At 45.5% G+C, this 13003-nt stretch overlaps 1 protein-coding gene across 2 annotated transcripts in view; it reads right to left on the bottom strand.

Annotated features, from left to right (window-relative positions):
- Window positions 1-13003, bottom strand: part of PDE5A (phosphodiesterase 5A) — a 518628-nt gene that overhangs the window by 92838 nt on the left and 412787 nt on the right. For both annotated transcript variants that reach the window (XM_069743739.1, XM_069743740.1), the window contains exons 15-17: window positions 10712-10799; window positions 7132-7232; window positions 6764-6841 (exon numbers count right to left, since the gene is read on the bottom strand). In XM_069743739.1, coding sequence (XP_069599840.1) covers window positions 6764-6841; window positions 7132-7232; window positions 10712-10799 — 267 coding nt within the window. The remainder of the gene's footprint in view (window positions 1-6763; window positions 6842-7131; window positions 7233-10711; window positions 10800-13003) is intronic.

The raw sequence follows: 13003 nt of genomic DNA, 5'->3' as shown, positions 1-13003 counted from the left end.
CATGCCCATGGATCCCAGGCCCGCAGTGTGACTCAATCAGAAGACACTGCGAGGCGGGATCTCGGGCACCGCGGCCGCACAGGCGCAGCCAGCCTGACACCAAATTATGTCAGAAGACAGGCAGCGCAAATAGGGCATGCCCAAGGGATAACAGAACAGCGCAGGCTCCGTGACAGCTTAAAACAACGCTGAGGAGGCAGCGCATGGCACCAAGGGGGTAGGAATGACGGCTGTGCTGCGTCACATTACGAAGGAAAGTCCCAGCTCCGGGACGGTATAACGGTATCAGTGAACACATTTTATAAGTGTTAAGTTCTGCGTGTGCAAAGAGCTAAAAAAAAAGAGCTACCTTTTCCTTGTGCAGCATTACTGCTGCACAAGATGGCTCTTTCAGTAACAAACGACGGGGGGGGGGGGGGGGGACAGGTTCCCTTACATTTAGGTTGTTGTGCCAGCGTGGCGGTCGCAGGACACATTGCCGGCTACACAGCTGGGGATCAGCTGACGTTACTGAAACCCAATAACACTGGGTCGTATGTTTTTACTGTGCAGCCTGCACTTCTGAGCCGCAACTGGCGGTGTTGGAGCCCAGGAATAGCAGTTCAGGTGGTAGAAAGATGAACACAGCAGGAGACCTGGATGACACCCAATTACTTAATCAGGCAGAGGAGTGGCAAATTCCTGCGAGATCCAGGCCTGGTTCATTTTCAGGAAAGTAAGCCGGTCAACGTTATCGGAGGATAGTCGCATGCGACGGTCTGTTAGTACACCACCTGCGGCACTAAAGACACGTTCCGATAAGACACTAGCCGCAGGGCAAGCCAGCACCTCCAATGCATACTGGCTTAGCTCTGGCCATGTATCCAGCTTAGAGACCCAAAACTTGAACGGGGAAGAGCCGTCTGGGAGTACAGTAAGAGGGCAAGCCATGTAGTCTGTCACCATCTGACGGAACCGTTGCCTCCTGCTGACTGGAGCCGCCGGTGATGGTGTAGACATTTGGGGCGGGCACACAAAAGTGTGCCAGAGTTGTGCCATACTGGGCTTGCCTTGGGCAGAGGCACTGCTTCTGCTCCCTCTTTGGGCAGAGCCTCCCCCACTGCCTCGACGCACTGAGCTGCTTTGTAAAGCACTAGCAGCACTCCTCTCAGTTGGACAGGAGAAGATGATGGAATTCACCAGTGTGTCGTGGTACTCCCGCAATTTACGCTCCCGGGTCAACGCAGGGATGAGGTTTTGGACGTTGTCCCGGTAGCGAGGATCGAGGAGGGTGAACACCCAATAATCAGGCATGTTGAGAATGTGGTCGATGCGGCGGTCGTTTCTCAGGCACTGCAGCATGAAATCCACCATGTGCTGCAGAGTGCCAACCGGCCCAGAAACGCTGTCCCCTGCTTGAGACATGATCTCTGCCCGCTCGTCATCACCCCACCCTCGCTGTACACACTGACCACTGGACAATTGTGTCGCTCCCTCCTCTGGACGGAGCTCTTCCTCCTCCATTGACTCCTCCTCATCCTCCTCACAAATTGGCCCCTGCGTACCCCTTTGTGAGGAACCACGTGGCGCTGACTCTCCAGAAGCTGATGGAAAAGGTGACTCCTCATCCTCCCCCTCTTCCACCACATCATCCCTTAACCCTTGCAAAGTTTGCTGAAGCAGGCAGATAAGGGGGACAGTCATGCTGACTAGTGCATCATCTGCACTTGCCATCCGCGTGGAATAATCAAAAGGACGCAAAACCTGGCAGACGTCCTTCATAGTGGCCCACTCTGTGGTTGTGAAGTCTGATCGGCGCTGACTGCGACTTCTTTGCGCCTGATGCAGCTGGTACTCCATAACTGCTTGCTGCTGCTCACACAACCGCTCCAACATATGTAACGTGGAATTCCACCGGGTAGGTAGGTCACATATGATGCGGTGTTCCGGAAGGCGGAATCGGCGCTGCAGAGCAGCAATGCGGGATCTGGCCAAGCTGGAACGCCGCAAGTGAGCACACTCTAGGCGGACCTTGTGCAGCAGGGCATCAAGATCCGGATAGTCCCTCAGAAAACTCTGCACAACCAAATTGAGCACATGTGCCAGACATGGGATGTGAGTGAGGTTGCCAAGGGCCAAAGCTGCCACCAGATTTCGGCCATTGTCACACACTACCATGCCTGGCTGGAGATTCGCTGGCAGTAACCACACATCGCTCTCCTGCTTGATGGCATTCCAGAGCTCCTGCGCTGTGTGGCTTCGATGCCCCAATGAAACTAGTTTCAAGACGGCCTGCTGACGTTTGGCCACGGCTGTGCTCATGTCGGTCATAGGTAAACGTTCACGGGTCCATGTGGAGGTGGACTGTGACGGATCCTGCAGAGAGGAATCAGAGGAACTGGTGTAAGAGGAGGAGTCGATGCGTACAGACTGGATTCCTGCAATCCTTGGAGTGGGCAGGACACGTCCTGCGCCACTCGCACGATCTGTACCTGGCTCAACAACATTAACCCAATGGGCAGTGAGGGAAACATATCGCCCCTGTCCATGCTGACTGGTCCACGCATCGGTGGTGAGGTGGACCTTGCTACTGACGGCGTTCAGTAGCGCATGTTTTATGTTTGCCTCAACATGCCTGTGCAGGGCAGGGACAGCCTGCCTGCTGAAGTAAAAGCGGCTGGGCACCTTGTACTGTGGGACTGCCAATGCCATCAAGTCACGGAAGCTGTCAGTCTCCACCAGCCTGAACGAGAGCATTTCCAGGGACAACAGTTTGGCAATGCCTGCATTCAGAGCCTGTGCTCGGGGGTGGTTGGCCGAGAATGCCCGCCTTTTCTCCCATGCCTGTACTACCGATGGCTGTAGAGTAGACTGGGAGTGTGAGGATGACTGGGAAGGTGGTGCTGTGGGTGGAATTACACAAGGTCTCTGGGAGGAAGCCAAACCAGCTGTGCGTGAGCTGGAGGAAGAGGCAACACGAGCTGAAGAGGTGGTAGCTGCCGCTGTTGGTTGGCCTACATCTTCAGTGTGTTTCTGTAACTCCACCGCGTGCCTGGTCCGCACATGTTTCCACATATTTGTGGTATTGAGGTTGCTGACATTTTTCCCTCTTTTTACTTTATGATGACACAGCTTGCATTTGACAAAACAAATGTCATCTGCAACTGTGTCAAAAAAGGACCAGGCACTGCAAGTCTTGGGAGCGCCCTTTTTGGCTTTGGAAAGAGACAGGCTCCTAACGGGTGCCAAAGTGGAGGCTACAGGCTCCGCAGTCTTCCCCCTCCCTCTCCCTCTTTGGCCCGTAAGAGGAAGCTCTTCCTCTGAGCTGCTCCCACCACCTTCCTGTTCCTCACGCCACGATGGGTCAAGGACCTCATCATCTCCACTACCCTCTGCCACCAACTGCTCCTCCTGGGTAGTCTCAGCAGCACAGTACGCACGAGAAAGCGGCACCTGAGTTTCATCATCAGATGCGTACTGCGCTGTGGTCACCGGAGGCACTGGCCCACCTGCCTCTTCAGAGTCAGAGAGAAAAAGGTGTTGGGCATCACTGCACACTGCCTCTTCTTCCATTTCTCCAATGCTGCTTGGCTGGCCCCCTGTTTCCAAGCCAAGAGATTCAGAGAACAGAAGTAGAGACGGCTCCTGTCCTGGGCTCTCTGACTGCCTGGCCAATTTGGCAGGTGGTGAAGAGACAGATGGCTGCTCTCCAGTGCTCTGTGCCTGAGAGGATGTGGCACTAACTGAAGTCGATGCCGAGGCGTTAGCTGCCATCCACCCGACAACGGCTTCAATTTGGTCTTCACGCAGCAGCGGTGCACGGCGCTCTCCGACAAAGCTGCGCATGAAGGACTGTTCCCTGCTGAAACTGAGTGACGACGAGTCACCGGCGCCCGCAGCAGGCACAGAATCACCACGTCCTCTCCCTGCTCCTCTCCCTGCTCCGCGCCCACGCCCACGTGCCTTACTCCCTGCCCTCTTCATCTTGGTTGACAGATAAAGATAAGCAGAAAAGTACTAAGGCCTTAGTGTGCTTATTCCTGTAATGCTCCTCCTAACAGGTGTAAGAAACACTAATGTTGTAAATTGTGGACTAAACTTTATTATTTTTCAAATGTGGCCTACACAAGTGTAAGTTGTGTTTGGTGAACTTAACCTTTTTTTTGGTGCAGATCGGGCTACAGAGCTAGTTTAAATCACACGGAGACCGTGCAGACAGCCGTAAACGGCGCTGCAAGGCCAAGAAACCCTCCTCTAGGTTATCCTATATAGTGTTTTTCCACTATTTAGCTGGATACAAGTGGAAAGACACTAATAGGAATTTTTTTTTTCAAATTTTAAACTGGCTGCACTATTTGAAAAAAAGGAAATTGTTTTTCAAGGTATGAGGCAGTAACGCACCCTGAGCTGAATCCAACCGGCTATGGCTGCACACAGACTACAGGGCGAGCTGGGCTCACACGGAGACCGTGCAGACAGCCGTAAACGGCGCTGCAAGGCCAAAAAACCCTCCTCTAGGTTATCCTATATAGTGTTTTTCCACTATTTAGCTGGATACGAGTGGAAAGACACTAATAGGAATTTTTTTTTTCAAATTTTAAACAGGCTGCACTATTTGAAAAAAAGGAAAATTTTTCTCAAGGTATGAGCCAGTAACGAACCCTGAGCTGAATCCAACCGGCTATGGCTGCACACAGACTACAGGGCGAGCTGGGCTCACACGGAGACCGTGCAGACAGCCGTAAACGGCGCTGCAAGGCCAAAAAACCCTCCTCTAGGTTATCCTATATAGTGTTTTTCCACTATTTAGCTGGATACGAGTGGAAAGACACTAATAGGAATTTTTTTTTTCAAATTTTAAACAGGCTGCACTATTTGAAAAAAAGGAAAATTTTTCTCAAGGTATGAGCCAGTAACGAACCCTGAGCTGAATCCAACCGGCTATGGCTGCACACAGACTACAGGGCGAGCTGGGCTCACACGGAGACCGTGCAGACAGCCGTAAACGGCGCTGCAAGGCCAAAAAACCCTCCTCTAGGTTATCCTATATAGTGTTTTTCCACTATTTAGCTGGATACGAGTGGAAAGACACTAATAGGAATTTTTTTTTTCAAATTTTAAACAGGCTGCACTATTTGAAAAAAAGGAAAATTTTTCTCAAGGTATGAGCCAGTAACGAACCCTGAGCTGAATCCAACCGGCTATGGCTGCACACAGACTACAGGGCGAGCTGGGCTCACACGGAGACCGTGCAGACAGCCGTAAACGGCGCTGCAAGGCCCAAAAACCCCCCTCTAGGTTATCCTATGTAGTGTTTTTCCACAATAGAGCTGGAGACTGGTGGAAAAACACTAATAGGAAATTTGAGAAAAAATGTGCAGCAGGCTGCACTAAGAGCAAAAAAGAACAACTGTGTGAGGCAGTGTGAACCCCCCCTGAGCTGAATACAACCGGGTATATGGCTGCACACAGACTACAGAGTGAGCTGCACACACACACACACAGAGACCTTGCAGAACGCTGTTAAAACAGCGCTGCAAGGCAAGAGCAAGGTGAACAGTGAAGAACACACAGCGTTTTGCTAAATTAGCCTTTGGAAAGGAAAATAAAGCAATTAGCTAGCTCAACTGGCCCTCAGTTAGAACACAGCGTCCTGTCCCTAACTGAAATCACAGCAGAGTGAGCGCAAAATGGCGGCAGCGCTTTTTTATAGTGCAGAGTGACATCATTTCAGCAGCCAATCCAAGCCTTGCCAGTACTTACATGCCCACCATGCTAAACAGGATGTGCCCACACTTTCATTCATTCCTCATTGGCTGCTGCGTTCAATTTGAATTCTGGGAACTTCCGATTCCGGTATCCGATACGCGGGAAGTATCGGAATTCAGTATCGGAATTCCGATACCGCAAATATCGGCCGATACCCGATACTTGCGGTATCGGAATGCTCAACACTAATTATAAAACATCTGTTTGTCCCAATTTTTGTTGCTTAAAAATGTATATAGTAGCCATATCTGCCAGTACAAACGGAAATGGGATGTGGAAATATTTACAAAGTTAGACTCCATAAAATAAACGCATAATAAAACTATGACAATTCTTTGGTTCCAAAGCTATACATTAGCCTGATCATTAATTAAGGGATCACATTTCCCTGTAGCAATATATGTCATTAACACACTAAGTCCAGTTTCACATGTTCGACTTTCACGATCCAAGGTGTCGGTCTCCTGAACCAAACTCAACAGCCTCATATATGCCTATGAGGTTGTTAGTTTGGGATTGGGTTAATAATGTACATTTCGAACTGTTAATGGATAAACATGGATGTCACATGGATGTAAAAATGCACAAACAGGACAAGCATAACATATGGATGACAATATGGATGAAAGTCATCTGAGTTTTCTGGGAGAAAATCAGGCAATTTTTCATACATACCTTTAGGGTCAAAAGATCTGCAGCTGGTCCACGCTTGGTAGCCCAGACTTGGATCCAGAATGTCAGACTTGTTAAAGTAGCATTATTTAGTATACTTCAGCTTTTAGGGCAGAGACAGACTACCGAGAATCGCATCGTGAACCTGTAAACCTCATACTGGCTGTTGGCTCTCCTCACCTGGGCCTGACAGCTGCATCGAAATATACCATACTGTCTTGCTCAGATCAGGAGAGGTGCCATGCCAGTCCGTGCAGTGCGATGCGATTTTGGCACGAGAAATATGGCAGTCTGTCTCTGCCCTTAGTCAAATTAGAAAACAGCTCCTGAGAAAAATACTTACAAAAACAATTCTTTTTGTGCTGAATGGTCCCACCTGAAATTCCTATTTTTAACTAGGTCAAAAAAATCTCCTCTTCTCCTGTAAAGATAGAAAAGAGTCTCATTTTCCTAACTTTAAGTATTAATTTACAGCCAAGCCTGAGTGATACTGTTATTATACAAGCAGGGCAAGTGCATCCAGTAACATCATGGTGGATACCTATATGAAACTTGAAGCTGAAGGCTGTAAGACAGATTGCTTATGACGCACGCAAGTACTAGGCACTGCCAAGGAAAATATCTCAGCCATTCCTTTTTTGGTCAGTTAGAGAACTGAATATGAATAAATCAAATATGCAAGACAATCCTTGGATGATCAGCTGGACTTACTTTATATAAAGAGCCAAATCTGTAGCAAGGATAGCCTGCTTTATCATCTTCAGTGCAGACTTGTAGTCCTGAACAGAAAGACCGCTTAGGATCTGATTACCCTGAGAAAAAGAAGACATCCAAACTTTACTCTTTAAATCATAGCTCCATTCACCAGACTCAATGTTTACTCCATAGATACACCAACGTTATGGTCAGATCAAAATATTTTTGCACTTTCATAACTTGCAGTTATCGCTACAGGATATGCAGTAAATGCGCTGAACAGCGGATACCCAGCTTTATATGTGAAATATAAAAGGTGACATCGCCAAAATATTTTAAATTAATTTAAACCAACTAAATGTTCAATTACGGTAGTTTGGTTTTAAAATGTATTATCTTGCTTAACTCCTTAAAAGGAAACTATAATCTTAAAAATGAAGCCTGATTTGCTAGCGATATAATATAGACCAGGACTATATAGGTTCAGTATATTTTTTTCAGATAAATCTCTCGTCTTCTGAGCTTGGTTTTCTTTTAAGGTTGGGTTCTCATATAGACTGGATATAAAAATTCTACACACCCTCGTTAAAATGCTGTTTTTTTGTCATGTAAGAAAAATCTCCTCAAAAGAATAATTTCAGAACTTTTAACGCCTTTAATGTTACCCATAATCTGTACAATTCAATTGAAAAACAAAATGAAATATCTTCGGGTGGAAAAATAAAAATAAAGAACTAATATAATATACACACAGTATCTAAACAATTTGATATGCATATCCTTAATCTAAAGGTTAGACCAAGACAGCTAATCAAGTGGAGGTCGAAACCAAACACACAAACCCAAAGAAATTTATAGACCTCTAAAATATAACATTTAATTATAAAGTTAAAACAAGTGACCTCGCAAGTCCATGTATTGTGAGATATATATATATATATACAAAAATAAAAACAAGCAGCAAAAGATAAACACTGTGAGGGTCTTATTGAGGGAGAGGTTAAATCACTGTGTAATGGACTGAATGGCCTTAGAAGTTCCCTAATGTATTACCTGCCTATCAGTGCAGGTTGACACACTAAGTTTCCATGGTATGGCGCCCTCACTCATCGGTGGCTCTCCATTCTGACCCTAGTACACCCCTAACAAACCCAGATACCATCCTGATTACATATACATTTTGTCAATTTAAATGCTTTACGTGATCAAGACTGAGTTCCACTAAAAAGAGATTAATGGCACCCTATCACATAGCCAATGCATGAGTTGTATGTAGCAATATAAAAAAATATAGAGGGATAATTTTAACACTTATTGCCACCCCCTCCTCGATTCATGGGATAGTCACTTTGTATGTGGTATAGTCAGCCATGTTTTTGACGTCTGTTTTGACTTTATAATTAAAAGTTATATTTTAGGGGCCTTTAAGCTTCTTTGGGTTTCTGAGTTTGTTGAAGTAGCCTTTGAATTTATGACACCATTCAGTCTTTTTGGGCAGAAGTATTATCTGCATGGAGCATCTAAAATTGACAATATTTATTTCATTTAGTTGTTTAGGGCTAAACCAACCAGACAAGCTTGATTCTATTTATTATTATTATTAGGATTATTAAAAAACGTAATACGACACACTGGTGCTCGTAGGCTGTATGAGGGCTGAAGCTGCTTGTAGTTTGACAGGCTCTGTGTGCAATCCTGAGTCCTGTGCATGCGCTATATATATGAATATCAAATAACTACCACACTACAGTTACTGACAAGGGACACCACTGTCAATACGGCACTTACTCAAGTAGATGAGTGTGGCTTTCCTTCCGGCGTCAGATACCAGAGCAGTCCTAGTGAAGCGGGCGGTGTGCAGTGGGAGTGAGGTTAGTGGGGTGTGTGGTAGTGGTGACGTCACCAGCCCTGTGTGACGGACTCTTAGATAGGTAAAAAAAACGTATTTTGAAAGACACGGTTCTTCTTCCTCATAATTATTGTTTTATATTAATTTTATAACTTAATATTGAGCAGAATTAAGTATGTTGACTCGCTGTTACTGTTAATACATGGGGCTTATTGTATCATGCATTTTACCTGTAGCAGCTAATCAAAACCAAATAATTTACTACTAAGTTTATCTACTATATAATTGTCTAAGGGTCACTTCCGTCTGTCCTTCTGTCTGTCTTTCTTTCTGTCTGTCACGGATATTCATTGGTCGCGGCCTCTATCTGTCATGGAATCCAAGTCGCTGATTGGTCATGGCAAAACGCCCACGACCATTGCCACGACCAATCAGCAATGGCCACAGTCTGGCGGCAAAATGGCCGCTCTTTCCTCCCCGCAGTCAGTGCCCGCTCCATACTCCCCTCCAGTCATCCAGTCATCCCTCACACAGGGTTAATGCCAGTGTTACCGGAGCGTGGTGTAACGCACTCCAGTTACGCAGCTATTAACCCTGTGTGACCAACTTTTTACTATTGATGCTGCGTATGCAGCATCAATAGTAAAAAATCTAATGTTACAAATAATAAGAATAAAAAAAAACGTTATTCTCACCCTCTGGCGTCGCGTCCTGTCATCGGCAGTGCAAGCGGCAGGTTTCAGTGCTAAGGATGCTATGCGAGAAGGACCTGCCATGACATCACGGTCATGTGACCGCGATGTCATCACAGGTCCTGTGCTCATACCAAACATGGGACCGGAAGCTGCCGCGTGCACCGCACACAGGCGACAGGACAAGGGGCCCTCGGAAGGTGAGTATATGTTTCTTTTTTATTTTTTAACCTGTTACATATGTGGCTGGGCAATATACTACATAGCTGGGCAATATACCACGTGACTGTGCTGTATACTACATGGCTCTGTGCTGTATACTACGTCGCTGTGCAATATACTACGTGGCTGGACAATATACTATGTGGCTGGGCAATATACTACGTCACTGGGCAATATACTACGTAACTGGGCAATATACTACGTGACTGGGCAATATACTACGTGGCTCTGTGCTGTATACTACGTTGCTGGGCAATATACTATGTGGCTGGGCAATATACTACGTGGCTGTGCAATATACTACGTGACTGCGCAATATACTACGTGGCTGGACAATATACTACGTGGCAGGGCAATATACTATGTGGCTGGGCAATATACTACGTCACTGGGCAATATACTATATAGCGGGGCAATATACTACGTAGCTGGGCAATATACTACGTGGCTGGGCAATATACTGCGTGGCTGGGCAATATACTACGTGGGCTGTGCAAAATACTACGTGACTGGGCAATATACTACGTGGACATGCATATTCTAGAATACCCGATGCGTTAGAATCGGGCCACCATCTAGTAAATCATATTCTTCTGTTACACAGCCTATACCTTGATCAACAGCTCCCAACAAAATATAATGCTCCCACAGTACCCACACAGCTCTCCACATTGTATGATGTCCCAACACAGCCCCTAAAGCAGTATGTGGTTTCCACAAACAATATGATGTGCCAAAATGCCTGGACGTCACTAGCCTCGCTCACCTCCTGGGACAGAAGTGATTGAATACAGCTTTGATGCCTCCGTTAAAACATGCTCTTTTCACTAACCTGACTATTTAGAATCATGAGGCACTGGTCAAAGTGGTGATTCTCCATAATAGAATGGCAGTAGAGTTGGGCTAATGGATGCTCACTCCTAGAATACGTGAAAAAAAAATTATTATTATTGATTGTACACATTCATTTTATGTAGCAAAACATAGGAATAAGGGTATATAAAATAAAAATATGGAGGTTTACATTGAAATGCCAGTCATATAGTATCCATCTAATATCAAAGCTAACAGACATTGGATAGTTACAGCGGGCTCTAAAAAGATCTAAATCCATCAAGTACAACATTAAATGGTAACCTGTCATTAGATTCATGTTGTCAAAACCACGGTCAGCATGAGTCTGAAGCTTATTTCTGAAATGCTGCAGTATTTCAGAAAAAGATAGACCAGGCTTTCAGTCAGAAAATCTAAATAGGGACCAGAAGGAGAGATTATTCTGGGGCAACCCTCGGATTCTCCCAGGCCCACACCTGGTGACTGACAGGACTCTCTCACATGCGATTGTACAGCTAGGCTCTCATTCATACTGCCCATGGGTCAAGCAGCATGAATCAAGTGACAGATTCCCAATGCGATAGATGCTATTGCACAGGCGTGGCCGCCGGCACCATTTTGCTTGTAAAAAAAATATATTTTTTTAAACAAAACTATATGTGTAAATTAAACAAATTATGCATATTAACCCCTGTATCATGCTACAGCACAGACGCCGTGGTTTTTGGATCAATGACCTGCCATACAGATGAATAGCTAATCAGAGGACCACATAGTAACATAGTTAGCAAGGCCGAAAAAAGACATTTGTCCATCCAGTTCAGCCTATATTGTCAGAACAAATCCCCAGATCTACGTCCTTCTACAGAACCTAATCACTGTAAGATACAATATTGTTACGCTCCAGGAAGACATCAAGTCCTCTCTTGAACCCCTCATGAAGATCCCTCACAGACCCGCTCTGAAGCACGAGCATATCATTAACTGAAAAGTGAAATTACAGATTAAACAACCACCCCAAAATGGATTTCATCAACCAAGGTATCATTTTAATCAGTATACTGGCACTGAACTGACAGTGTCTGTAGTTTACTCAGCAGAATCATGCTGACAGGTTTCCTTTAACCCCTTCAAGTCGCGGCCCTTTTTCATTTTTGCGTTTTCGTTTTTCACTTCCCTCCTTCCCTGAGCCATAACTTTTTTATTTTTCCGTCAATATGGTCATGTGAGGGCTTATTTTTTGCGGGACAAGTTGTACTTTTGAACGACACCATTGGTTTTACCATGTCTTTTACTAGAAAACGGGAAAAAATTCCAAGTGCGGTGAAATTGCAAAAAAAGTGCAATCCCACACTTGTTTTTTGTTTGGCTTTTTTGCTAGGTTCACTAAATGCTAAAACTAACCTGCCATTGTGATTTTCTAGGTCATTACGAGTTCATAGACACCTAACATGACTAGGTTATTTTTTATCCAAGTGGTGAAAAAAAATTCCAAACTTTGCTTAAAAAAAAAAAAAAGTGCCATTTTCCGATACCTGTACCGTCTCCATTTTTCATTATCTGGGGTCGGGTGAGGGCTTATTTTTTGCGTGCCGAGCTGTTTTTAATGATACCATTTTTGCACAGATACGTTCTTTTGATCGCCCGTTATTGCATTTTAATGCAATGTCACGGCGACCAAAAAAACGTAATTCTGATGTTTCGGATTTTTTTCTTGCTACGCCGTTTAGCGATCAGGTTAATGCTTTTTTGTAATTGATAGATCGGGCGATTCTGAACACGGCGATACCAAATATGTGTATGTTTGATTTTTTTTTTATTGTTTTATTTAGGATGGGGCGAAAGGGGGGTGATTTAAACTTTTATATTTTTAATATTTTTTTCATATTTTTAAAAACATTTTTTTTTTACTTGTGCCATGCTTCAATAGCCTCCATGGGAGGCTAGAAGCTGGCACCACTTCATCGGCACTGCTACATAGCAGCGATCTGGTGTGCTGTGAGCGCCGACCACAGGGTGGCGCTCACAGCAGGCCTGCATCAGTAACCATAGAGGTCTCAAGGACCTCTATGGTTACCTTCCTGATGCATCGCCGACCCCCGATCATGTGACGGGGGTCGGCAATGACGTCATTTCCGGCCGCCTGGCCGGATGCGGTAGTTAAATGCCGTTGTCTGTGTTTGACAGCGGCATTTAACAGGTTAATAGCGGCGGGTGAATAGCGATTTCACCCGCCGCTATTGCGCGCACATGTCAGCTGTACAAAACAGCTGACATGTCGCGACTTTGA

This window comes from Ranitomeya imitator, chromosome 1, assembly GCF_032444005.1.
Source record: "Ranitomeya imitator isolate aRanImi1 chromosome 1, aRanImi1.pri, whole genome shotgun sequence".
NCBI lineage: Eukaryota > Metazoa > Chordata > Amphibia > Anura > Dendrobatidae > Ranitomeya > Ranitomeya imitator.
Note: the sequence above shows the minus strand (reverse complement) of the source record. Positions and strands in the feature narration are given on the sequence as shown.